General features: G+C 50.7%; 2 protein-coding genes across 2 annotated transcripts; both read left to right on the top strand.

The window, feature by feature from the left end:
- The first annotated feature begins 2,286 nt into the window (after positions 1 to 2,286).
- On the top strand, positions 2,287 to 4,645 carry IL13 (interleukin 13). Its single transcript, XM_039221367.1, is given in 6 exon segments — positions 2,287 to 2,341; positions 2,344 to 2,425; positions 2,427 to 2,577; positions 3,752 to 3,805; positions 4,031 to 4,138; positions 4,501 to 4,645. Coding segments are annotated over 6 exon segments (558 nt in total). The 3' UTR covers positions 4,609 to 4,645.
- A 12,740-nt stretch (positions 4,646 to 17,385) lies between these two features.
- Positions 17,386 to 25,974, top strand: IL4 (interleukin 4). The gene is made up of 4 exons (XM_039221385.1): positions 17,386 to 17,548; positions 17,823 to 17,870; positions 23,428 to 23,553; positions 25,790 to 25,974. Exons 1-4 carry the CDS (start codon positions 17,414 to 17,416, stop codon positions 25,880 to 25,882), a joined length of 402 nt encoding a protein of 133 aa, XP_039077316.1. The 5' UTR covers positions 17,386 to 17,413; the 3' UTR covers positions 25,883 to 25,974.
- The last annotated feature ends 422 nt before the right edge of the window (positions 25,975 to 26,396 follow it).

The following is a 26,396-nucleotide window of genomic DNA, read 5'->3' as shown; positions in this document are numbered from 1 at the left end:
GCCTAACCCTTACTCCCACTGACTGGGCGTCTTCTCTTTCCACAGGAGAAACAGCGTGAGAGAAAATTGGGAACGGATGTTTTGCGGAATTTCGCACAGAAAGGGCTGCTCCAGAGGCTGGGCGATCTCGACCGCAGCGATCCAACCTGGGCGAGCGCGCGGAGAGGCCACGACCCGCCCCTTCCCTGGTCTTCACCGCGCCTCCGGGGCAGGCTCCCCGCACGCCCGCGCACCCCCCCCCCCGGCCGGGGGCGCGCGTCCTGAGCCTGCGCGCCTCAGGCTGTAGGACAGTAGCAAGCCCTGTGTCGAGTGCAGGGAGCAGCCCGTTCGTAGTTCGTGTTGATCGCAATTATCCAGGGTGTAAATGGACCCCCTGAAAATCAAATACCAACAGAGTATTTGTTAACGGAGCCAGCGGGGGCTCGTCTCCGGACAGAAGGCCAGGACCGGTTTCCCGAACCCGGCCGGGGGGCGCGGCCCCGATACCCTCGGTGGCAAGGCAGGAGTCGGGGCGGGCAGGGTCCGCGGCCAGGCTGTGGCCGCGCGCCCCGCCTCGCGGGTGTGCACAGGCGCTCGGGGCGCTGGGAGGCCGGCGTGTGAAGCTGGCCCGGGTCCCGGCCGAGCGCTGCGTCCCATCACTCCCGCCTTGGACGCTCCAGCGCCCAGCCTGCGACCGGCGCGCGCGAGCGGCGGGGGCGGGCGCCCCAGGGCTTCGAGGAGTCCGCTCCGCGCTCCCACCCGTCCCTCGGGCGCAGCCACCGCCCGAGGCCGCGGAGGAGGGCAGAGCCGCCCAGATCCCGTTTATCACCCCATCTCTCATTACATAAGGCCCCTATCTCCGCGGGGCATCGCCCAGACTGTCAGGCCAGCGCCCCTTCTCCCACGCGCGGGGGCGCACCTGCCCACAGTTCCCCCGCCTCGGTTTGCATGGTTCCCCGGTCGAGGGTCCTTGACTCATGTTGGCACACAGCTCTGGGGTCACGCAGTGGTTCCCTGCTCCTTCCCTCAAAACAGAGCCCCAATTCTACAGATGAGGAAACTAAGGCCCACAACTAAGGGGTTGTCACACAGCCCAATGGCAGCACTCCAGGCCCTGGGGGAGTACAAGGGGACCACAAGGGGCAGGGGCTGGCTCAGGGCCTACAACTGGGCTGCGAAGCTTGGGTCCGGCCAGAAGAGGGGGTGGGGGGGAGGAGAGAGTGGGCGAGGCTGTGAGGCTTCTGAGCAAGAGCAGCGGCAGCCAGCATCCCTTGTCCCTTCTGAGACCCTTGTGAGGAGGCTGGGCCTCACTGGGGGGTAGGACAGAGGAAGCCAGAGCAGACAGAGAAGGGGCTGGAGGGGTAAGCACTGGTTTAGGGGAGGAAGTGGGTGAAGAAGACAGCCTGACATCGGTAATGAACTGGCAGATAATGTCGCCTCTGTGGCAGGGGCTTCTGGAGGACTTCTAGAGAAAGGAGTGAAAAGCAGGCTATACACCAGCGTCCCTGAGGGGGTGAGATGTTCAGGGGGACCCTGGAGTGGGGGCAGGCCCTGAAGCTGCCCTCCACGGCCTTCAATCTGTAGAAACTTGGGTGCCCCAAGGAGGAGGGCTTTGTCCCACAGATAACTGGTGAGCAGAGGTGGTCACCCAGGTCTAAGTGGCACTAGGAACAGTCACACTTCCCAACCAGGGCTAAGGCTGGGTCCTGACTCCTGCCAGCCTGGCCTGTCAAGGGTTTCCCATCAGGATGGGCCCATGCCGAAGGCCTGAGTTGGGCACCCAGCTTTTAGGCTGCCCATACTCAAAGTTATCACCTCTGGATCTTTCAGTGGAGACCTGGGAATCTGAACTTTTTATCATCCTCCACAGTGGGGCCATATAGGATTCGGGCAGATGAAAAGGAGTGAACTCCACTCTTTTCTTTTTATCCTGTTTGAATTTTGTATCCAAAGCAAGTATTACTCTGGTAATGCAAGAGACCATTTCGTTGGAAAAATAAAACCCCTAAATTCCCACATCTGGTAGACTGTGGTCATAGCACTGTCTGCCTAGCACTTCTGGTGACACAGAAGGGTCTCAGGACAGGAGCTGGGCAGGCACTGGGGGTGGTCACCGAGCAAAACTGCTGGAGCTCCAGCTGGCATGGCTGACGCCAGGCCGCCCTCTTCCCTACCACTGGAGTAAGCACCCCCCCCCATATCTTGAAAGGTGCCCCAGACCCCCTCAATGATAAGTCCACAAGAAATCAAATTCTTTCCTTTATGCGACGCTGGATTTTCCACAAAGTAAAATCAAGATGAGTAAAGATGTGGTTTCTAGATAGTACCTGACAAAGCGGAGACCAGGGTGGGCGGCGTCACACTTGCCTATAAAAGCTACCGCAAGAGGCCAAGGTCATAAGCCACTCAGCTTAGGCCAGCCTACGTGTCTGCTCCTCGCTCCTCCTGTTAGCTCTAGGCTCCATGGCGCTCTGGCTGACCGTGGTCATTGCTCTCACCTGCCTTGGTGGCCTCGCCTCCCCGGGCCCCGCACCTCCCTCCACAAGGAGGGAGCTCAAGGAGCTCATTGAGGAGCTGGTCAACATCACCCAGAATCAGGTGAGTCTGGCTCTGAGGGTGCTAGGGTGGGAGCTCTCAGGCAGCGTACTTGGTCATGGTTTAGGCCACGAAGGTTGGGCTGTCCCAAGAGGCCTATGGAGCAGGAAGAAGCCCCATGGACCAGGACAGTCCCAACCATGAGGGAGAGGAGCTGGGCAGGGGGCTGGGGGAACAGCACAATGGATGGCCCATAAACAGATGTGGCAGAGCCCCCAGCTGGGACCACCTGTTCCCCGTGCTTGGCCCTGCCTGCCAAGACCAACTCCTACTCAGACATTCATGAAAAGAAGTTAGCAGAGAGGGGCCAGCACGCTCCCAGGGCGATTTAGCACTTGCCGACTGGATCGGAATGGAATAATGGGGGCATTATTCACAGCACTTTGCTTAGGCCCATTTTTATGGAGGAATTCATTGGTAGTCAGCTCCTGTTCCCAATGGTGATGGCTCACGCTTTGAGCAGTGACTGTGTGCTGAGCCTAGTGTAGGTGCTTTTCATCTCATTTCATCACTGCCAACCACCTCAAGAGACAGGTGCGATGACCCTATTTTACTAAGGCTGCATTAAGGTTGACAAAAGTCAGATTCAAACCAGGCCTGGCTTACACCGGGTGCCCATACTCCAAACTGCAGTGTCCTCAGATTCAGAAGACAGGGTTAAAAAAAATTCTTTTTATTAATGTTTATTTTTGAGAGAGAGACAGAGCATGAGTGGGAGAGGGCAGAGAGAGACACACACACACAGAATCTGAAGTAGGCTCCAGGCTCTGAGCTGTCAGCACAAAGCCTGACACGGGGCTCGAACTCACAAACCACAGGATCATGACCTGAGCCGAAGTCAGATGCTTAACCGACTGAGCCACCCAGAGGCCCCAACAGGTACAGTTTTATACACTAACACCCACAGCCTCCCATCTGACTGATCTGGCCTCCCCTCCCTCACGGATGGCTGCCCTGGCTATGGAAGCTTCACTCAAGGCTGTGTCACTCAGATTTTTCTCTCTCAGCCCCCAAACCCTGTACAATGGGTCTCCCTCAGTATGCAGAGCAGGAAAGTAAGCTCAGGAACACTGTGGGGTCCCAGGCCTGCCACTGTGCTACGCCAGATTGCCTGCAGGGCCTGACTGCTGCGGAGACCTAGCCTGTGATTTTGCTCACTGTCTTTTTACTCCCTCAGGCATCCCTCTGCAATGGCAGCATGGTGTGGAGCGTCAACCTAACAGCCGGCGTGGTAAGGACCCCAGGGACGCTGGGAGGGAGGTGGCTGAGGCTGCAGGTCTTATGTGTGTCTCTCCTGAGCCTCACTTGCAAGGCTTAAGGGTCCCACGCAAGCACAGTTTGGGCCACCCCCACCACCTGAACCTACCTCCATGTAACGTCAGTGAAGGTGCTGCCTGAGCCATTTGGCTGGGGTTGCGTCCCAGCAGGGCCTGACACCCCCGTGTTCCTCTTCCAGCAGTACTGTGCAGCCCTAGAATCTCTCATCAACGTCTCTGACTGCACTGCCATCCAGAAGACCCAGAGGATGCTGAAAGGCTTGTGCTCTCAGAAGCCCTCAGCAAGGGTAAGGCCCCCTAACCATACCCCACAACCATGCACCCACTCCTGCCAGCCCTGGGCTCACCCTAGGAGCTTCTGGGGGAACCTGGCTGAGCATCTGAGGCAAGCGTCCACCCTGGGGGGAAGGGGAGGTGGCCACGGCGGCAACAGGAACATGGCCTCTGGGATTTCCAAGACCTGGTCTTGAGGGCTTCCGACTCCTACCTGAGCTTCAGTTTCCGAACTAGTGAAATGTGAGCACCAACAGTACCCACCTCATGGGGCTTTTGTGAGGATTAAATAAGCCAGTTCCTGGAAAGCCCCTGGCAGATGCTGGGCATCTTTGTTCTGGAGTCCCACTAATGCGCTGGCCTCTTCATCCTGCAGCAGATTTCCAGTGAGCTCAGCCGAGACACCAAAATTGAAGTGATCCAGTTGGTAAAAAACCTGCTCAACCATTTAAGGAGAAACTTTCGCCACGGAAATTTCGAATGAAAGATGAAAACCTAGCATTGCTATTTGCAGAGGCGGACCTGACCATTTAAGTTATAGATTCATTTTTCTTTCAGATGTTTCAAATTTCTTGGGGAGACGAGGGGATGGGAGGGGGGCACGATTTCCTTAGCTTAGACCTCAGCCCATGCTGCCTGACCTCGCCTAGCCGACCCCAGCTGCCCCTTGCCTTGGTGCACAGGGCCCTCCTCCACCTGGGCTCTGAGTTCTGTGAACATCTGGGGGCGGGGTGGGAGCACTGCCTCTCACAACTGCCCCCTCCTTAGAGCCAACGGCAGCATTACACCAAGGGCGCCACCTTGGCAGACACATACGAGGGGGATCTGCTGTACACGGGGACAGCTAAGGCAAACGGCGGCTCAGGCACATCTCTTCTTGGCCTTATTTATTACTGTGTGTTATTTAAACAAATGTGTTTGTCTGTGCTGGGGACAGGGAGGGACTGTTGCCGCCAGAACTTGGAGCTGGGGCCCCAGCGACTTGGGCGTTAGGAGTCCCTGGGAATAAGCACTGTGTGCAAACTTCTGCTACCTCAATGGGGTCCTGGGGCCCACCCAGGGGACAGGAGAGAGGGCTGGAGTAACTTCTCTTCTCTTCCACCCAGCAGCTGGCCCTCAGCCAAGAAGTAATTTATTGTTTTTCCCTGTATTTAAAGTTAAGAAATAAAATGTTATCAAAGAGTTAATAATATATAGAAGAACAGCCTAGGAGGCTGCATCTGGTGTGTGTGGACTGTGGGGAGAGGTCAATGAATGTGTTGTTTCACTGACTGTGTCAAAGGAAGCCAGAAATAAAGACAGTGACAAGACACCTGATGTTGTTTGTCCTTTACTTTGGCCTTTGGGGACCATGGCCTATGTTCTTCTCAGGCAGGGCAGTGGGAGTGGGGGGGGGGGCGGTTGGGGACAGGATCTGGGCTGAAGGGAAGTAAGGGATCCCCCAGGGGTGCAGGCTGGCCTGAAGGACTTCCCCCCACCTGCCATCCACAGGGAGGCAGAGGAAGCCTGGGCCAGGACATCAGGGTTCATGGAGGACATCGGAGGAGGAGGAGGAGCAGTTGACTCAGAAGTCATCTTACAATCCCAGTGATGATGAGTGGCCAGTATGTGTGTACACCACCCACACAACCTCTGGTGTCTGCCCCACAACCTCTCTGAGGCTCAGGGATGAGAAGGTAGCATGCCCAAGGTCACACACCTGCTGAGGAGCAAAGCCAGAATTAGAAGCCAGAACACACTCCAACTCCAAAGCCCAGACGCTAAACTACCTTGCCTTCCTCAGTCCAAACATCATCTGGCCTAAATGTACGATCTTTATGATACTGGCAATGACCTATTTGGGCACCTCCCCTGATGGTAAGCTCACTTTCTGGGGAGAGGACAGTCAATCCCTGGACAGGTGTCCTCATTAATGCATACTCACCACATCTGTGAACAACCGATTTATGGCCCATGAACTATGGAGTGACGAGTGGAGATGCCAGGTACCAGGGGCCTGGTCAGACTGTGGCCCCAGCCAGGTCTTCCTGCCTCTCCCTTGGACCAGGCTGTCACTACATGTGCCAGAAGCAGAACCCTCAGCAAGCCACAGCTAACGCTCATGCTCCGCAGGAGCGGTTTATACCGTGAATCTCTGAGAGGTGCCCAGAAGGAGGGGATGCTTTTGCAGTGAGTGGTGGGTCCTCACAGACCAACCTCCAACACTGGGTGGTGGGCAGGGACCCTCCCTGGGAAGCCCCACGCCCTGTGGGAACATCCACAGCAGTGCTCAGAAACCAGTGGAGGCAGCCATCTGGGAGCAGTGAGAGGTGACGCTGTGCACAACTCAGGCAACAGAAGGTCCCGTGGCGGGACCTGTCCAGGGGCAGACAACCACGGGGGCAGCCCCAGGAACCACTAAAAACAGAGCGGACCCCTTGCACCCATTGAGAACCGAGGGAAGACCTGTGGAGGGGGCACCGGAGCTGAGTGGCCCACGGGCTGTCCGGAGCAGGGACTGGATCATCTCCATGGTCCCACAAGGTCTCGGAATCTGCTGCGTCCCGCTACATTTGCTGAGGACTGCTCAGGTCCTGCACTCCTCCGGCCCTCTGGGCTGGCAATGACCCAGACAGCACATGCACTCAAGGTTTAGCACCAGAAAGAAGTCTTTAAGCAATGGAGGGTTCTGGAGAGGAAGGCTCTACCAGGAAGGCAGGCAACTCGGGGGTGGGGGTAGAAGGTAAGATCTCCACAATTCCTCTCCATCCAGAGGTTCAAGAGTTTTGAGCCAGAGGATATTTATGGAAGATTGATTTTATTTTAATACAAAACTTATTAGCGATCCAGTCTCTGGTAGCATCACCTTTGACCCACATCCTCTGCCCAGCCAGAGTGCTGGCCTGTCCGACCGAAGGAAGATGGAAAGTCTTCAGGTGAAATTCCACGTGAATCTTTCAAGAATAAAGACTGGAGGGGCGCCTGGGTGGCTTAGCCGGTTGGGCGTCCGACTTTCGCTTAGGTCATGATCTCACGGTTCTTGGGTTCGAGCCCCGCGTCGGGCTCTGTGCTGACTGCCAGCTCAGAGCCTGGAGCCTGTTTCAGTCTGTGACTCCCTCTCTCTCTGACCCTCCCCTGCTCACGCTGTCTCTCTCTCTCTCTCTCCTAGAAATAAACAAAACATTTAAAAAAAAAAAAAAAAGGAATAAAGACTGGAAGCGAGGCCAGGCTGGGGCAAGTTCTCTTAGGATTTCCTAAGGATCTATTTACTCCAAGTGGTAGTCGGGAGGGTGTACAACACCAGCAAGGCCACCAGGGTCCCACCACTAGGGGTCCACAGCGTGCCACATCTGCAGGTACCCATAGCTCCCTGCCTGAGGCACTGAGACTGTCCCAAGACAAGGAACCTGTGTTCACCGATGTGTGCAAGTCAGCCAGAGGGGCTCAGGCCCTTCCAGGAATGATGGGCCTCCCAGAGCCACAGAACAAAGCCAGTGCAGGTGGCAAAAGGGAGGAGGGCCCAGCCAGGAATGAGAGAGAAAGAAAAAGATGAAAGAGGAGAAAAGGGTATGTGTCAGCTATTGTGGCTGGGAGCACCACTACCTGGGGACTAAGCCTGGGGTATTTGCTGGGAGTTTCTCTAACCATATGGTCTCACTTCTTCCATGCGAGAGGCAAACCCTGAGCAGGTCCCAGAGAGAAGGGGGGTCGGGAAGAGACAGTGCTTGCTGAGTGGGAGGGAGACGCTGGTCATGGGGCCCAGGGCGGGGAGCCCCTTTGCACTCCACAAACCCCAGGCCCCGGAGGTTTCACTGGAAGAGGGGCTGGGGCTCAAGTGAGAAGTGAGACACACTCGAGTTTCCGGTGAACTCGGCTCCAACACCTCTGTTTGCTGCTCAGATGAGGTGTCAGAAAACACTTCAAGTCGCTGCTGGGGCTTCTCTGAGGCTGGCCCTCTGAACTTCTCAGGCCTCAGGAGGACAAGTGCTTTCATCTTGTTTCCTTGTGACCTAGCAGCTTGAAGGCTAGGGATTATCACATCCATCAGCCTGTGGCTTTTTCATTATTATCAACAGGAAAGTGCCTGTTGCGTATTATCTTAATTTAGCTGGTCAGTTTTTTGCAAAACTACAACTCGTTCCTCCCTTGAGCTGACTCCCTTCTAAGCTGGTCTGGCCGAGTCCAGGCTGACCATGTTCCAGGCTGGCCGTCTGGCCTGGGACTCACTGGCCAGTCATCTGGCTTTTCCAGAGGCCCAAGCCGGTGTTGGAACTGGGGTCTATATCCACGGTCACCCCTCCCACACACATGCTGCCCACTCCTACACTGAGAAATAAAAGTCATAAAGCCTCATTATCTTCATTCGTTTCTCAGCTCCACCCAAAAGCAACAGAGTAAAGGGTTTGCAACGAACTTTCCCAGATCAACTGATTTCTCAGCAGCAAGGGAGGGCCCCATGACGAAGCCATTTGAAATCCCAGAAGCGATTTTCTACCTACGACCTCACTTTCTGTTGCGCCCTCTCCTTTGTTCCCCTGCACAATGCCTAGTGGAAAGTGGTTCTCTCAACGCGTCCTTCAGAAACGCCCCCAGCCCGTGCACCACACCGGCGGACGCTGCTGTGTGGTCACCGTGACGCAAACATCAACATTAAATATAGCAACCTTCGTCAGTTCCGCTCTCTGCATTACTTGGACAACCAAGCAAGCATGTGGCGAGGGCCACAGTCGGCTGTGGAGGCCCCTGCAGACCAGAGGGTCTGCGCCCCCCTGCTGAGCCCATGGCCCTAAGCCACAAGGAGCCGCAGTGACACCCCATTAGAAAAGCAATTTCTCATTTAGTGTCTCCTTTTTCTTCTCATCTGTCTCCCCACGTTTTCTTTAATGAGCATTTATTCATTCCCCGCTGAAGGACAAAGACAAATTTAACTAAGAAAAAAAAGAACTAAAACAAAACAACATGAAAAGGGTGTCTGGTCCAAGAGAGGTCGGGAAGGGGCCAGCAGCACTCCCTAGACAGGACCATCGGGGCCCTGGGTTCAATTCTAAGGGCAGCGGGGGAGCTGGCCATCTCAGGAACAGAGCCGGCACCTGTAGGGGTCCCGCACCACACACCCCACGGGGCCTGTCAGATCCCGTGTTGCCAGCGAGAGAGGAAGGCACACAATTCTTGGGGGTCTTCACCCAGCCCTGGCCACCAGGCTGGTGCAGGGGCACATGTGGGGGATGAGATGGGAAAGGTGGGTCACCAGTCCCGCTCTGAGGCTGAAGTGACATTGACGCCCCGGGTTCTGCAGAATTCTCAGCCAGCTTTCCTCTCTCAGGAAAAGACCCTTCCACCTGCTTCTCAAACAAAAGAGAAGCCAGGAGCTTATGGAGCTACTTCACCTCCATTCGAGAAGCCAGAATGCACCCTCCTCCCGCTATTTCCCTCCCTGTGACGGGTCCTCCTTGTAACTTTGCTCAAAATGCCATTCCCCTGCCCTCCCCAGGAGCTAGGGCAGAGACTATAGGGCCCAAATAAGGCCCAGCTATGCCCCTAACTTCCCTTGCTGTTACTCAAGCCCAGTCTCAGCTGTCACTTCTGCGAAATGGAGCTCCATTCATTCATTCATCATCTACTGAGAACTTTACTGGCTGTTCTAGATGCTGGGGATCCAAGATGAACAAAATAAGGTTACTTCTAGTGGGAGGACAGAGTCCACTCAACAAAAGAACACAGACCGTGCAGGCGGTGGTGAGTGTGCTGGCGGGCAGCTGCCTTGCTGTGAAGGGAGGTCAGGATGCAGATGTGAACAAAGCGAGGCAGGGAGGAAACCATTCACGTAACTGAGGAAAACGCCCAGGGAGAGGGGAGGGCAGGTGCTGACGTCTTGAGCAAGAATGCTCCTCCCAGAATCAGCGTGTGGGGAGCAGAGGCCAAGGGCAGGAGCAAGGGGGATCGGCAGTCAGGGCTCTGAGGGCAGGATGGCTTTGCTCTGGTGGGATGGGGCGACACAATCTGGCTCCTGCATAACAGAAGCACTTCGTGTGAAGGCTGTGTGTGAAGAACGCAATGTGGGGACAAGGACGGGAGTGGGGTGGCCAATTAAGGCACCCTGTGGAGACCCACATGGGACATGATATGATGGTGGAGGAGTGGATGTGGTCAGGTTCTAGAGATGTGTGTATTATCTACATGATAGACACTTATACATCATTTATATAAACATTATGACATCTGAGATTATAAATATATGGATATTAGGTAATACATAAATAGTAAATATATAATTTTTTTAACCATAGAAGTCTTAAAACTCCTTTGTCGTGGGAAATTTCAAGTGTCCAAACCAGCACACCCTTCAGTCTGATATAGTTCCAAGGCAGAGGCTGCTAGACTGAACGTGGGCACAGAAGGTTACCGTGACATGAACACCTTGAAGGACTGAGTTGTCATGTAATGACCTGAGCTTGTGCTCAAGTGTGTCCCCATATAAAAAAATATTTTTACATGTTTGTTTATTTTTGAGAGAGAGAAAGAGAGACAGAATATGAGTGCGGAAGGGGCAGAGAGAGATGGAAACACAGAATCCGAAGCAGGCTCCGGGCTCTGAGCTGTGAGTACTCGGTGGCTCAGTCGGTTAAGAATCCAACTCTTGATTTAGGCTCAGGTCATGATCTCAGAGTTTGTGAGATGAACCCGAGCGGTTGCCTCGCTCTGTGCTATGAGCACAGAGCCTGCTTGGGATTCTCTCTCCCTCTCTCTCTCTGCCCCTCCTCCCCCTCCACCTGCCTCTTTCTCTCTCAATAACTTAAAAAAAAAAAAAAAAAAAAACTATCCACACACGGAATCCCCCACCCCCTCGCAGCAAGCACCCCAGCCAGCAGAGCCTGCCCTCTCAAATGTATCCACACCACTGTTTCCATTTCATGAGGCCTCCTCTCCATCATGCACCTGCCCCCACGGCACTCCAGAAGCTCTCTCACTGATGTCACTGATTATCTCCGACCACTAAATCCAGTGGAAACACTTCTGCCTTATCTTGCCCACCCATGGAGTACATCTGATGCCTCTGACCACCAGCTTCTCCAAGATGCTCTGATGCCTAGATTCCCTCTCAGTCCCCCGGGGCTGCCTGCCTCCTCTCCCTCCTTCCCTTCTTCCAGCAGCACCGGAATGTCACAGTCATTTCTTGTTCTGTCTCTTCCTGAGCCATTCTTCCCCTTGGGCTTCCTCACCTTCTATGTCGAGAGCCCAGACTCTCCCCTGCTCAGGGTCCCCTCTTCCCTCTGAAATTGCCGTCTCTGCCAAAAACAGCTCCCATCCCAGAAACCTGGGGTTCTCTGTGACTCCTCGCTCTTCCTCACCCCCATATTCAGCCCATTCCAAGTGCTAAGATGATGACAATGATGATAATGAAAGTTGGCGTTTAGAGACTTCCTACATGCCCTGCACCACACCGAACACCGTACTGATTACCACATATCATCTTCCCACAGTCCTATTATTAGCTCAGTTCTACAGAGAAGTGTGGGCAGGGAAACTTTCCCGAGGTCACCCGGAGAACAAGGGGCCGAGCGGGGACTTGAAGCACCAGGCCCCGCTGACTGCAGGATACACGGCCTTCGTGGCTGGGCACTACTGGGACCAGACCCGCGGCTCCTGCCGCCCCACGCAATCCGTGAGCCGTAAGCCGTGAGCCACACGTCTTGATCCACGGCAGCTACCGGCTCTGAGCTCACAGTGACGGCTGACTGCAGTCCTCCCGAAGGCTCCCTTCCAGGTTGCTGGCTCACTGGGTTCCTGCAGGGCGCCAGGGAGCGCCTGCCTTCTGGCCCTCCGAGTACTGTCCCCGAACCCCCCTTAAGGCCTACTTATTCCAGTGTCTGCTAGCTAGCACTCCGCTGGAGGAGCCTTCCATTTCGTCATAAATAAGCCTGTGAGGAGGTCCTGGAAAGGGCTCTTCTCTCTGTGTGGTGTCACACAACTGACCCAAGAGGACGGGAGAAGACGCATGCAGGGCTCAGGGTAGGACGGGGTCCTGGGGATGGCTGGTGTGGCAGGACTCCTCAGCCGGGGCCTGGGAACTGGGCTGCTCTGCGCACCCCCACCTGCCCCTGTTCTCCAGGGAGCTGTGACCGATGACCCCTTCCTGTGCCTGGGGCTGGTGGTGCAGAGGTGAGGATCTCTGCTGCAGCAGTGTTGGCGGTGCTGGGACAGAGCAGAGGCGGCAGCCCTGGGGGCCCCAGAATGGAGCGTCAACTCCATGCCTTCCTGTGAGTCCTTTCTCTAGGTTTCTGGGCCCAACCAGGAGCCTGCTCCTCCCCACTACCCCCATGTTCATCAACACCTACTTCCCTGCACTGAGTGCTCTCTGCCTAAGGTGCCCAGGGGTACCTACTTCCTGAGCCAACTCTAGACACCTAAGGATGAGGGCTGCAATGTGTCAACTAACGCTGACCCTCCGCCCCCTCCCCCACCCCCGCAAACAAGGATAAGGCCTCAAAGACTAAAAAGGGGACACATCCAGGAGGGACGCGTGTGGGGTAGCGTCCAGCAACAAAACTTCCAGTGGCCCTGTCCAGACTGGGGTTTGCCTGGTAGATGAAGTACCACAGTCATGGGATCAATCAAAGATACAGTTAGTAACAATAATAAAAATACAGTCACTGACAGAGCACTTACTAGGTACTGGGCACCATTCTGACTACTTAAAAACAACTTATTTATTCCTCACAAGAGCCACATGAAGGAGGTACCACGATCGCACCCACTTTACGGAGGAGGCTGAGAAAGCAGAGCAGCCAGCCGTGATGGCGGCCTGGCCCGCCACGTGCTAAGGTGGCTGCCGGAAACAGCCGCACATTGTAGAGTGATAAGTGCCGAGCTCTCTGCCTAGAACCTCTCTCACGCCCTACAAGGATCTTATGAGCAGGAGCCACATTATTCCCACTCCACAAGTGAGGAAACTGAGACCCAGACAGAATTAGTGACCTGTCCATGGTCACAGAGTGGACAAGTGGCTTGTCTGCTGGACTCCAAAACCCAGCGTTCAAAACTGTTACATTCTAGGGCCCGAAAGGACAGTTCTGAGGCCACACGGAAGCCAGGGCTGGTTCTCAGTGCTGACGCAGGGTGAAGGGAAGGGGGGTCTAGGCCTGACACAGCCAGAACCTAGCAGAGTCCTCAACTTCTCTCTGAGCTTAGGTGTCTGCCTGCCTTGTATAATCACCGTCTGTGATTCCTGAAGGCTGGAAGAGGCTCCTGGCGGGTGGTAGCTGTCCTTGTCCCTGATGGGCAGGCCCCATGTTCCAGGCCTCTGTCCAGCCAGCCACATGCACAGTGCCATGTGCCACACTGCAGGGAGAACAGCTCCTTTTCTCCTATTCTTCAAGGGGACCTTCTGGTCACTTCTTGATGTTCTGCAAAGTTCACCCTCCTATCCCTGGATTTATTTATCCAATGACGGAAACAAAACAAAACCAAAAAAAAAAAAAAAAAAAAAAAAAAAAAAAAAAAAAAAAAAAAAAAAAAAAAAAAAAAAAAAAAAAAAAAAAAGACTTATTCTGCTTCTGAGATACTAGTTCTCATATTATACATCTCTTTTGATTTACATCTTTGCCCCCAGAGCCTGAAACCTGAGGTGTGGGCCTCAGCAAAGGCATGCACTCAAAAAACCCACCATCCCCACCACCAAATACACAGACAGCTTTTGTACCCTGCGGACCTCCCCTTCTCTCCAGCTCTCCCACAGCCCTGAGGCTCTTACATGTGTGCTCTGTACCCTGGACTCTCCTCCAGGACATCCAACTTTTAACTTATTGCTTTAATTTGCACCTTTTCTCAAAAAAGGAGTATGCACCATTTATTCCAAATAATAGTGGATCTGGGTTTGAAGTCTCCATCTGTACTGGAAGGAACTCTACCCTTCTTAGTCACACTCTCCCCAACTCTGTAGTAGAGACCTAACTTGCCCTAGCAAAAAACTCAAATAACCCAATAAAAAATGAGCAAAGAACCTAAATGGACATTTTTCCAAACAAGATATATGAATAGCCAACAGATGGATGAGAAGGTACTCATCATCACTCATCATCAGGGAAATTCAAATCAAAGCCACAATGAGATGCCACCTCACACCTGTTAGAAAGATTATTATCATGGGGCGCCTGGGTGGCTTAGTCGGTTAAGCGTCCGACTTTCGCTTAGGTCATGATCTCGCGGTTCATGGGTTCGAGCCCCGCATGGGGCTCTGTGCTGACTGCCAGCCCAGAGCCTGGAGGCTATTTCAGAGTCTGTGACTCCCTCTCTCTCTGACCTTCCCCTACTCATGCTGTCTCTCTCTCTCTCCTAAAAATAAATAAAACATTAAAAAAAAAAGAAAGATTATTATCAAAAAGGCAAAAAACAACAAGTGTTGGCAAGGATGTGGACAGAAGGGAACCCTCTTGCACTGTTCCTGGGAATGCAAACTGGTACAGCCGCTATGGAAGACAGTATGGAAAATCCTCAAAACATTAAAAATACAAATACCATATGATCCACTCATTCTGCTTCTGGAAATACATCCAAAGGAAATGAAAACGCTATGTTGATGAATATATAGGAATCCTTATGTTCACAGCAGCATTATTTATAATATGTCACGATGGAAATATCCTAAGTCTCCACTGATGGATAAATAGATAATTTGTGGTGTGTTTGTATACACACACACACACACATACACACACACACACACACACACACACACACAAGAATATTACTTGGCCATAAAAAGGAAATCCCACCATCTGTGACAACATGAATATACCAAGAAGGTACATGAAGGTATTATGCTAAGTAAAATGTTAGAGAAAGACAATACTGTATGATCTTACTTATATGTGGAATATTACCAAAACAAAACAAAACAAAAAAAACAAACACTCTTAATCATAGTAAGAGAGATCAGATTTGTAGTCACCATAGGTAAGGGGGTAGAGGGAGGGTGAAGTGGATGACAGTGATCAAAACAAACTTCCAGTTATAAAATAACTAAGTACAGTGGATGTAATGTACAACATGATGACTGTAGTTAACACTGCTGTATGGAATCTCATTAAATTGTTAAGAGAGTAAATCCTAAGAGTTCCCATCACAATGGAAAAAACATTTTTTCTTTTTTTGTTGTACATAAATGAGATGATGGGTGTTAACCAAACTTAATATGGTAATCATTTCACAATATATATGTAAGTTAAATCATTATGCTGTATGCCTTAGACCTACCACAGTGCTATATGTCAATTATATCGCAATAAAACTGGTGGGGGGAAACCTATTCAAAAATTTAAAAGCAACAGCCACAAAAAAACTTACCCAGAGAGATCTGGCCTTTGTCCTAGCTCTTGGGAGGTAACTTCTAAAACCATGAAATAAAGAATTTGGTTGGTCTTTGTAACCAGCTCTTGAGAGGGAGCCCCTAAATCCCTGGGACTTCCCAAGGCATAAGAGTGTAGGGGCCTTAATAATTTATGCTAATTAGGGTGGGGACCAGCAGCACCTTGAGGCCATAGTGGTATTGGCCAAGCCTCCAGGGAGGGGCTGGAGGAGGGGCCAATGATCCAATCAATCACACTTACAGAACAACACCGCCATTATATTCTGGACAGCAAAGTTCAGGTGAATCGGGCCAATGATCCAATCAATCACACTTACAGAACAACACCGCCATTATATTCTGGACAGCAAAGTTCAGGTGAATCGCCCTGGTCGGCAGTAATCTGCACGCTGTCATACACTAAGGTGCTGGGGAGGTGGCACGTTTGGACCCGATGGGGAGAAAACAAAAGAAGCTTCGTTTGGAACCTTCCTAGAACTTACCCTCTGTGTCTGTTTGTTTGGCTGGGTGTTACTGGTATCCCTTTTTTGTAACACAGCTATCGCCTACTACGTGGTGCTTTCCTGAGCTCTGTGGGTCATTCTAGCAAATTACAGAACCTGAGAAGGTAGAGGGAACTTTTGAATTTATAGCCAAACGGCGATAAGTGATGGTGGACTGGCAACCCTTGAAGTTTGCAGCTGGGGTCTGATGGGAAAGCAGCCTTGTGGAGGCTATGCCCTTAACTCGGGAAGCGTAACCCAACTCTGTGTAGTTGGTATCAGAAGTCACTGCATGGAGTGTGGCAAACCCACTGCAGTCCAAAATATGGTCGAAGGACTTTTCTCATACACTTGTTTGGGTCCTCTCCTTCACAGAGCGCCAGGCCCTGTGAAAAGACCCAAAGCTCAGGGGCAACTTAGCAGTATTCTTTTCTGTGGGACCTGAGGAAATCAGTAGGGAGAGGAAGGCCAGACAGCAGGGAAAGGCAGTGGATGGGAGGACAAGGCAAGCCTCGGGAGGAAGGAGCAGTGGCGCACCAGGGCGCAGGAGTCCTGCTCCCCCTGAGTGAACAGTGGGGGTGCTCGGACCTCATCAGGGCCAGGGTGATTAGACTAAGGCAGCAGGAGACGTTGTAGGGTATTGACAAAGACAACCAACTTGTAACCCAGGAACACTCTTTCTGTTTCCTGATAAGCTGAGGATGTATTTAAGTTCCATTTACAAAGTGGTCATTCCTGGAAACTGGAGACAAGACCTGTTTTGTGAAGGGGTTCCTCAGTGCTAAAGACCTGGACTGGATGTGATCCAGACTAAGCCCCACCCAGTGTCACTCACTTTTGCCAAAGTCCTAAACCCGGTGGAATGGCATGCCTGAGTGCCGAGACAGGAGAGAGCCTTTGCCCATTACTTTCCTTGTACCCAGAGAAAGAACCCCAGATCAGCTTTTCCACAAGAGGAGAGTTTCCAAGATGCCACCCATACTTGGAAGAAGCCAGGTTGAAATACTATTCAAGTCTAACTTTCTTGATATTACTCTATCTTTCCCCAGGAGGACTGCACTAAAACAAATTCGGACACCTGTGGCCTCTTCCTTCTGTGCAAACAAAAAGCCAGCAGCAACCCCAAGCTGATAAGATTAATCTAAAGAGCAAATTATGGTGTAATTTCCTATGCTGATACTTTGTAGTTAATTTTAAAAAAAGGTTTCATTTTCCTATTGGTATGATTTCACAGGAACATTTTACCTGTTTCTGTGAGGTATTTTTTCTCCTGGAAGAGAGGTGCTGATTGGCCCCAAACGAATGACAACCTGGGGTAACGAAAATTTCCAATTTCCCTCATTTTCCCTCAGTTTCAGCAATTTTAAATCTATATATAGAGATATCTTCGTCAGAATTGCATTGTTACTCTCTCTTAGTAAACGAATTTGTCTCAGATTGTCACTGCAAATAGAGATCTATTAATGGATCTCACCTCCCAACTGATTCCAACTCTGGTCTGCTTACTAGCATTTACCAGCACCTTCGTCCACGGCCAGAACTTCAATATCAGGTTGAGAGAGATCATCAAAACGTTGAACATCCTCACAGCAAGAAACGTGAGTAAGCTATCTTGCACCATCTCTCCAGATGTTCTGGTGATGCCGTGGGTATTTCTGAGACTATGAGAAGAACATTCATGACTTCCAGAGAAGTCGGTGTTTGGTGACAGACAGGGAGTTGTGCGGAGATTTCTCTGCAGGAGCTTTGTGGTCCTGAGGGATGGTAGCAAGTTTACTTGGATGGAGGGGGGGTGAGCTGCCCAGTAAGGATCACTCTGTACTGTCGGAAGTGACTCTGTCTCTTGCTCTCTCTCGTTCCTGTTGGGGCCAGGACTCGTGTATGGAGCTGACCGTCATGGACGTCTTGGCTGCCCCAAAGGTAAGAGATATCACAGGGTCTGCTTTGGCAGATGAGTGACTTGGGAAAGGAAGGCTGCGCGTTTCTGGTTTGAACAAGAAACTTCTCTTACACAGAAAGTGAACGGCCCAAATTTCCTCTAAGTTGTTAAGATGTTTTTAAAGAATGAGAATTCTGTTCTTTACTCTCAAGCATGTTTTGGTGTTTCTGGTTTTACTTGATTTACAAGATATGTAATAGGAAGCTTGGATTTTTGTCATCCTAAGTCAGATCCTGGTCAAGGACAAGTTCTTTCTTTTCCTCTTACACTGAAGCCTAGTACCTGGAATATAGGGGGCACTCAGTAAAGGCTTGTTGAAGGAGAGAGTTTTTCCGGCCCATGCATTTCTGAAAAACCAAATACCCTCACAAAAAGAGATATGGAGATTACAGGTTGAGGGAGCTTTCATTTTGTCTAAGAGACTTCCTATGGCAACAGAGGAGGTTATCGCCAGAGCCCCTCCTTTTCCACAGTCTGGTCACCGAGCAGCCCACCAGCTCCGGGGGTGGCTGTCCGGAGCCCCTCAGCTGCTCCGTCCTCTGCCAAGGCCCTTCCGGCCCAGTCCAGAACCGCCCGGCCGCACGGGGTCCCACACATCGCTGGTGATGGCTGCCTGGGCATTTCGCCTTTCCGCCTCTTGTGCCGTCTCACCCCCGCCCCTCATCTTTAGTGGGAGGAGACAGATTTGACAGCTGATAGTGCATTTTCTCTGACAAACATATGACTACAGCCATGTCAATAGCTTTGTGCACATCAGTTCCTGTTTTCATGGAAACACAAGACTGAGAATGAAAAACCCAAAGCTTCAAGTTACCAGTGGTCTCCTAACCGCCTGCTTTCCACGCGGACCAGAGGGGATCAGTTGGCCAGGAGGGCGGCCGTGCAGGCGGGGCATAGCTGCACCCCAGCACCCGGGGCAGAGGAAAGACCTGTCCTTCTTCGTGAGGAATACTGGTCTTCAGACTTTGTCTGGACTATCTCATTTCATTAAACATTAGTCCAAGAGTCTGATACATAAAAATATACAATACTATAATATAATCATATATAATATTGGTGCATAATGTATTATTATGTAATCATATATGCATAATATATTCTGTAATCATATATACATAATATATTATACATATATTATGTAATTTTTCCTTTAGAATCTCATCCCATTTCAGACTCTCCATCAGGAAGGAGGCTGGAAGGACTTAGCGAGTTTACACGTACATAGAATTCTATAATACATAAATATCCTCTATCAACATTATATCTATAGAAAGAGCCCAGAGTCCACTGGGCTCTGCTCTGGGTTCTCCAGATGGCAGCGTGCTGCTGAGGGTTCCGTCAAAGTCAAGGGCTGGGCCCCGAAGTGCTGAGGGTCTGCAAGTGACACAGCCTGTCACTTTAGCCACAGTTTTGCCATTAACTAGCTATGTGGCCTGTGGCCAGTCTCCCTGTCTCTTTGTGCCTCAGTTTCCACACTGGAAGATATGAAAGTGATTTTGACAGTTGGCTGGAATCCAATTCTTGAGTTAGTGGAACATGTTACTAGAAAATGATGTAACTCTTGGTTAAAGGCAAAAACTGGTTATAAAGGAGCAGTAATTCTAAGGATGGGCCAGGGGCTGGAAATGATCCAACCCTCTTTGACCTCATGCCCATGGGCATGCCCACTCCAGGCCATTTCTAGAAGACCATGCCCGTCCTCACCCCAGCTGGGGCGCAGGCCAGGACACGCCACTATCCTACTGTTCTTGGCCTTCCTCTCCACCAGCTACCACATGCTCCCCTCACCGCACTGGGGCGCATCCACTAAAACAAGGCCCTGCTGTCCGCCTTCACTCCTACCTGCCTTCCTCAAAGTGCTTCTACCCCTCTGGCATTAACAATCTTCACCTTTCCGTTCTTTTCTTTTCCTCAAAAATGCAGCACTGCTTACTTCTTCATTAAGACATTACAGAATAAGGAAAGGCTGTTATTTTCTTTGTGTTGCTAAAGAAGGACATCCTTCCCAAATCCCGTGTATTAGTTTTCTTTCTTTGGGGGATATTCAAGAATTCTATTATCTCCAAGGTGGGTGGGATCCTGCTGCCAGCAGTGGATGGAGAGAGAGTGCTGCTATAAATCCTGGACTTCACAGGCAATGCCTACCCAGGTAGCTATGAAATCAAGCTGGTCTGAGATAGATCAAAATGGAGGACAAGCCAAGCTGGCTGGTCCATGATGGATTTCTTAGGTGGACCATTAGTTGGAGGTACTTCCTACTTTCCAAAGAGAACTCAAGTCCACGATTCCTCAGAGAACTCTATGCCAACCCTCAAACCCAGCCCCTCTACTTTTTTTTTTTTTTTAAGTAAAAGACTTTTCACATGTAGCACTTGGACAGAAGTGGAGATGATGAGTACACATTACACTATAACACAAAGGAGACTAGATTTTTACAGCCCTGAACGAAGGGGGCCAAGGACCACGTTAGAAATCTGTGTCTCTGCCACAGGAGAAAGTCTGGAACGTGCTCTACCATTTGCTGATACTCCCAGGGAGTATCCATGAGGGTCGGACTTCTTTCCAGCACAGGCCTAGGCCCCCCTGTCGAGGCTCCTTTCCTTGAGCAGCCCTAAATTGCAAAGCCCACCAGGCTGTCCACGTCCGGCCCCTGCACTCAGCGGGACACGCACAGGCAGCAAAAGCTAGACAAGCAGGGAGAGCATCCTATAGCTGCGATACCGGTGCAACTGCAACCTTTAGAATTAGTGCTCTTAAAGTTTTTCCATGAGATTCAAACTCTTCTCAATTCCTATTTTGTCCTAGTGACCTTTAGAAAGTCCTTTGAAGAATGTGTGTAGAGGGAGTTATATATAAGGCCATATACTCAAAACTGAGGGGGTTAATTTTTTTTAAGTTTTTTTAAAAATTTTTTTAATGTTTATTTTTGGAGATAGAGGGAGAGAGCACAACAGGGGAGGGGCAGAGAGAGGGAGGGAGACACAGAATCTGAAGCAGGCTCCAGGCTCTGGGCTGTCAACAGAGAGGCTGATGCGGGGCTCCAACTCATAGGCCTGAACCAAAGTCAGATGCTTAACTGACTGTCACCCAGGCACCCCGAGAGAGCTTAATTTCTAGGCTCCAAGCCAAAGTTTCAGACAAGTTTTCACCCCGTTTTGATGAAAGAATAAGCAAAGGGGCTATTGTCTTCTTGGTCTTCCTGAACCTCACTGGTCTCTCCAGCAGCACAGCCGGGGTCTGCCTTTCCCGTGCCTTCACCACGTCTGCTCACCCACTAAGCCTCCAAAGACATGGAGGTGTAGGGGATGTTTCTTGACTCTCAGAGCCCAGAGACACTGGTACTGCTCTTAAATTTCCACCTACAATCAGAGACCAGGAGGGCTCCTGTCTGGTTCATTAAGTACGTGTCCTTCCAAAGGCCTTGCCTACAGGCCATGAAGGCCCACGGGGCAAAGGGGAAGCTTCTGTAGCCTGGGATTCTAGTGCCTCAGACCGGGTCTGGGTCTTCTCAGAAAAACCCTAAATTATGAAATACACTTCTAGAATTTGGCCTAAAGAAATAAGAGATGAACATAAATATTTACACAAATGACTCACTGCCACTTAATTTTATGGAAGCAAAAGGCTGCAATGACAGGGTATTAGCCAATTATGGCACAAAGTTGCCAGGGGCTCCATGCAGTTAGTTCTCAACCCCAAGGACTTGCACACTACTGAATGACTTCAGGTTTATACCATCTAGTGTGTAAAAAGGCTACAAAACAGTATCAATATTTGGTCCCCATTTTTCAAAAAAATATTTTTAAAGGGGCACCTGGGCACCTCAATCGGTTAAGCCTCCAGTTCTTGATTTAGGCTTGGGTCATGATCTCATGGTTTGTGGGATCGAGCCCCACATCAGACTCTGCACGCAGAGCCTCCTTGGGATTCTGTCTCTCCCTTTCTCTGCCCCTTCCCTGCTTGCACTCTCTTTCTCTCCCTTCCTCTCTCCCTCCCCCTCTCTCGAATAAATAAACTTCAAAAAGAATTTAGGGGCACTTAGGTGATTCAGTTGGCTAAGAGTCCAGCTTCAGCTCAGGTCATAATCTCATGGTTTGCAGGTTCAAATCCTACATCAGGCTCTCTGCTGTCAGCTCAGAGCCCACTTTGGATCCTCTGTCTCCCTCTCTCTGCCCCTCCCCTGCTTGCATGTGTGCACACTCACTCTCTCTCTCTCCCTCAAAAACGAACATTAAAAAATTTTTTTAATACGGTAAGATATTTATCAAATCATCAACAGTTACCTCTCTCTGGCTGGTAGGATAATGAGCGAATTTAATTTTGCTGAGTATATATTACCCTTATCGTAGACACATATTATTACCCTAATAATCAGAAAAAAATATGCAGAACTTATTAAAAAACTGCCCAGACAGAACTTGTCATATAAATCCCCTGGAGATTTTGTCAATGGACCTTGTGATCCAGTGGGTCTACAGGGCGGGCTTGAGATTCTGCATTTCTAACAAGCTCCGAGGCAACGCCCATGCCGCTGTTTCATGGGCCACACTTTGCGTGGCAAGGGCCCAACAAAGCATGTCCTCGCAGAGGCTAGAGATAGCTTTATCTGAGCTGGATCAGGCCCAAGCTAAGACCGCTCTCCACGCTCTGCGCTTTTGTTCTTCAAAGCAAAGTGGGAGGACACACGGGGCCTGATTCAGACTGACTCACAATCTCTTTCCCAGGTTCCCAAAATGAACTGTTTTCCCACCTGGACATTCCCTCTTCTAAGGCCCCAACATCCCTAGGAGGAGCCATATAACCAGACAAACGTTAGGGCTGCCAGCATCCCACTGAGGTTCTCACACTGCACATCCCAGGCCAAAGGCCTCTTACAGAAGCTGTGTCCACAGCCCAGCTCAATGGCACCCTCTCCCAGAAGTTTCCGCTGATCTCACACCTACCCCAACCCTGGCACACCCCTCTAGCTGTATGGACAAATGGCTGCTGTCCTCACATGGACCCCAAGCTTTGCACACACTGCCATCTCCTGTGGGGAGAGTTAAGTGGAGAGTGCTACCCAAAGCACCAGGCCACGGGACAGGCACTCATTTATTCAACAAGCATGTAGGATCTCCGGGGAAGGAAGCCTGGACTTTAAAACCACAGAGCAATGAGACAGAGCAGAATCTGACTACAGGCTCACGTAGGCACCTACAGACCAGCGCACATGGGAGAGAGAAAGAGATGTGGGCTATAGACAGATGGCCCTGCATTCAAATCCCTCCTCTGTCATCTACTTAGCTGGGTGACTTTACTCAGGGACCTTCTCGGCAAAAGCATCTGAGGGAAAAGAGAAGGTTGCTGCATTTGTAGGTAAGTGGGAGAGGATGTTTGCTGTGACTGGCTGCCTTCAGTCACATGGTAGGAATTCTTGAGTACCTGATAACTCACTTTCTCCACTTGTCCTCCTGGAAAGAAGCAAACACAAGGAAAACTCGATCCCCCATGGTCAAAACAGAGCTAGCACATGGCTAACTGTGGCATTTATCCTTCTAGAACACAAGTGATCAGGAAATCTTCTGCAGAGCCACAACTGTGCTCCGGCAGACCTATACACACCCCAACTGCTCGACCAGATTCCTCAGAGGACTCGACAAGAACCTCTGGAGCATGGCAAACAGGGTGAGCTGCAGGGGGCCCAACCGCTTAGCTCCTGATGGATGGCAGTCTCACTTCTAAATGTTCCTCCCTCACAGTTGTAGTAACCTTGATTAATCAACCCACTGATTCACTCAGCAAGTATTTCTGGAGGCTCTGTGAGTGCAAGAGGCTGTTCTAGGCACTCGGGATACAGTGCCTGCTCTCACAGAATGTTCTAGTGGGCGAGTCAAAAAAGCAAACTAACATATAATACTATGTCCAGTAGTGATATGTGCTATGAAGAAAAACGTAGGCATAAAGAGTAGAAGGGTCACGAGAAAGAGGGCTGATTTAACAGCTGATGACATCATCTGAATATTTAAATTAAGTGAGGGAGCAGGCCACATGACTAACCGGGGATAGAACATTCCAGGCAGAGGAAATAGTTGTGCAAAGCTCCTGAGATAGAAATGAGGTTCGCATGTTCAAAGATCAGCAGGAAAGCCAGTGTGGCTGGATCACACTGAGCAAGTGGGATTTCAATAGATCACACATGGCCTTTGGGTTCTACCCCACGTATGGCAGGACATACTCACAGGGTTTTGAGCAGAGACTCCAGTGTAATTTATGTGATTTAAATGATCACTCTGACTGCTGTGTGGTAAATAAACTGAACAGGACTAAGCACAGAAGCAGGAGGCCTACCAGGAGGCCATCCCACTAATCCAGGTTGGAGGGAACAGTGGTTTCGACTGGGTGAGAGTCATACAGATTGTGAGCTTTGGAATACAGCTAAAAAGAGAGCAAGGAGACCCATCGTGAGGGGTGAAGGAATGACTAAAAGCTGGCCTCTTAGTTCCTGGCCTGAGCCCTTTGGCAGATAGCTGCTGTTGTTTACAGATTTTGAAGACTGAGTGCAGCAGGGCTGGGGGCTGAATGCAAGATCAGGAATTCAATTTCTAAATACTAAGTGTGAGGCACCACCTGGATAACTAAGCGGAGATGCCGAGACTGTTGGACTGAGCCCAGAAGCACTCTCACATATAGACATCAGGAGGAAGAGGTTCCACAGAAGGGGCTGAGAAGAGGCCAGTGAATTAAGAGTGAAATCAAAGACTGCGTGCTGTCCCAGACAGCAAGCGAATAAACTCTTTTAATGAGAAGGGAGGGATCAAGTGTGTTAAATGTACCAGAAGGCCAAGTCAGACGAAGAGGAGAATGGCCAGTGGATCTGGCCTGATGGAGGGCTGTGGGGATGCTGATATCAATGGAGATTCAGCAGTGAAAGCCTGATGAGAGCGGGCTCCATGGAGAACGGTGGTGGGCAGGAGTGGAAAGCAAGGGGCACTGAGGACAGAAAACTCTTTTGAGGTGTTTTGCTATTAGACTGCAGAGAAGTGGAACAAGAGCTGAAGGGCAGGCATGGATTCAGGCAAATTCTTTTGAGGTGGGGCATATATGCAGCATGTTAATACACCAGGGGGCATGATGGGGCGGGGGGGGGGGGAGAGAACTGATGGTGTGCAAAAGAGGAAGAGTCAAGAGTAGGTGTCAACTAGGGCCAAATGGAGGAACTGGGGACATTCATCCCCTTACTGGGTCTGTCCCCTGAGTTTTAAGCTAAGGTAAAGGAATAGGGAGCTGACACTACACTCATTCTCTCTCTTGGTCCTCTGAATTATCTCATGAAATAGGCACAATTGTCCCCATTTTAATAAGGGAAAACACTGAAGTTTTTATAAATGAAGTAGTTCGTCCTAAGCAATGTAATTAATACACTGGTAGAGTGGAGCTGGGATCCAAACTGGAGCGGCGGCCTGGGGAGCGGACCGGGGTCCTCTCCACCAGCGGTGCTGCCCAGCTGGAGGGGGGCTGTTTGCGGGCAGGAGACAGAACGGAGTGGCTCTCTGTCTCAGCAGGCCAGGTGGCCGTGCACAGGCCCAGGAAGGCAGGTCTGAGGCTCGACCTCACGTTACGCCCCGAAGCAGCGCGGAGCTGGGACACACACCTCCGCAGGGCCTGCGGCACCCCTCAGAGGCAGACAGTGAGTGACAGTACAGCAACCCTGCTAGTTTATCAGCATGCGCAGAAGCTCGTGCTGGCCTAGTGGCAGAGAGAGACTCCCCGTGAAACAAGACTGAGGGGCGGGGAGGTCCTGGTTAGAAACGATTGTTCGAGTGGCCAGGCCACAGCAGGCTGTCGCAGCAGACAGGCAGGAAAGAGAGACTCAATTACTTAGCTAATGAAGTTACAAGCTAATGAAATGTTTCTTTTGCAGACCTGTGCTGTGAATGAAGTCAAGAAGTGTACACTGAAAGACCTGTTGGAAAGGCTAAAAGCGATCGTGCAAAAGATATACTCAAAGCACTGAGGCCGAATATTTTAATTTATGAGTTTTTTAACTGCTTTATTTTTAAAATATTTATATATTTATAATTCATAAAATAAAGTATATGTAGAACCCGACAGCATGGTGTCACTTTAATGGCACCGGCTATATTTACTTGACAACTTTTGGGGAAACCAATTCACCAAGAGTCTAAAATTGGTGTGGGCATCAAAGTGGAAACACCATTTGTTTCCCTCTCCAGATGGGGATGTAATGCACAAAAGCATTAAAGAATTCAAGGCCCCAGAAGATGTAAAGGACAAGTAAGAGAGCTTGCAGAGTGGGTCCCTGAGTCTTACTAACTAGCAACTAATTCTGAATTGAAAAAGTGTTAACTGGATGTTTAGAACGTTTGTCTCCTACCTGCACATGGCTGGCACTCTGAGTCTATGCTGGAACTCTAGCACAACACACGGATCTGCAGCGGGACGATATATAAAGTCCTGACAATATAAACCCCTTTGATAATGTAAGGCTTTCAAATCTTAGGTCCAAC

This window comes from Hyaena hyaena, unplaced genomic scaffold (assembly GCF_003009895.1).
Source record: "Hyaena hyaena isolate Hyena2069 unplaced genomic scaffold, ASM300989v1 scaffold_978, whole genome shotgun sequence".
NCBI classification, from domain to species: Eukaryota; Metazoa; Chordata; class Mammalia; order Carnivora; family Hyaenidae; genus Hyaena; species Hyaena hyaena.
Note: the sequence above shows the minus strand (reverse complement) of the source record. Positions and strands in the feature narration are given on the sequence as shown.

Excerpts from the sequence above, each read along its gene's own strand:
- IL4 (XM_039221385.1), top strand. The coding sequence starts at position 17,414 with ATGGATCTCACCTCCCAACTGATTCCAACTCTGGTCTGCTTACTAGCA. Across the intron at positions 17,549-17,822 it reads ACATCCTCACAGCAAGAAAC|GACTCGTGTATGGAGCTGAC; the intron begins GTGAGTAAGCTA and ends TGTTGGGGCCAG. Across the intron at positions 23,554-25,789 it reads TCTGGAGCATGGCAAACAGG|ACCTGTGCTGTGAATGAAGT; the intron begins GTGAGCTGCAGG and ends TTTCTTTTGCAG.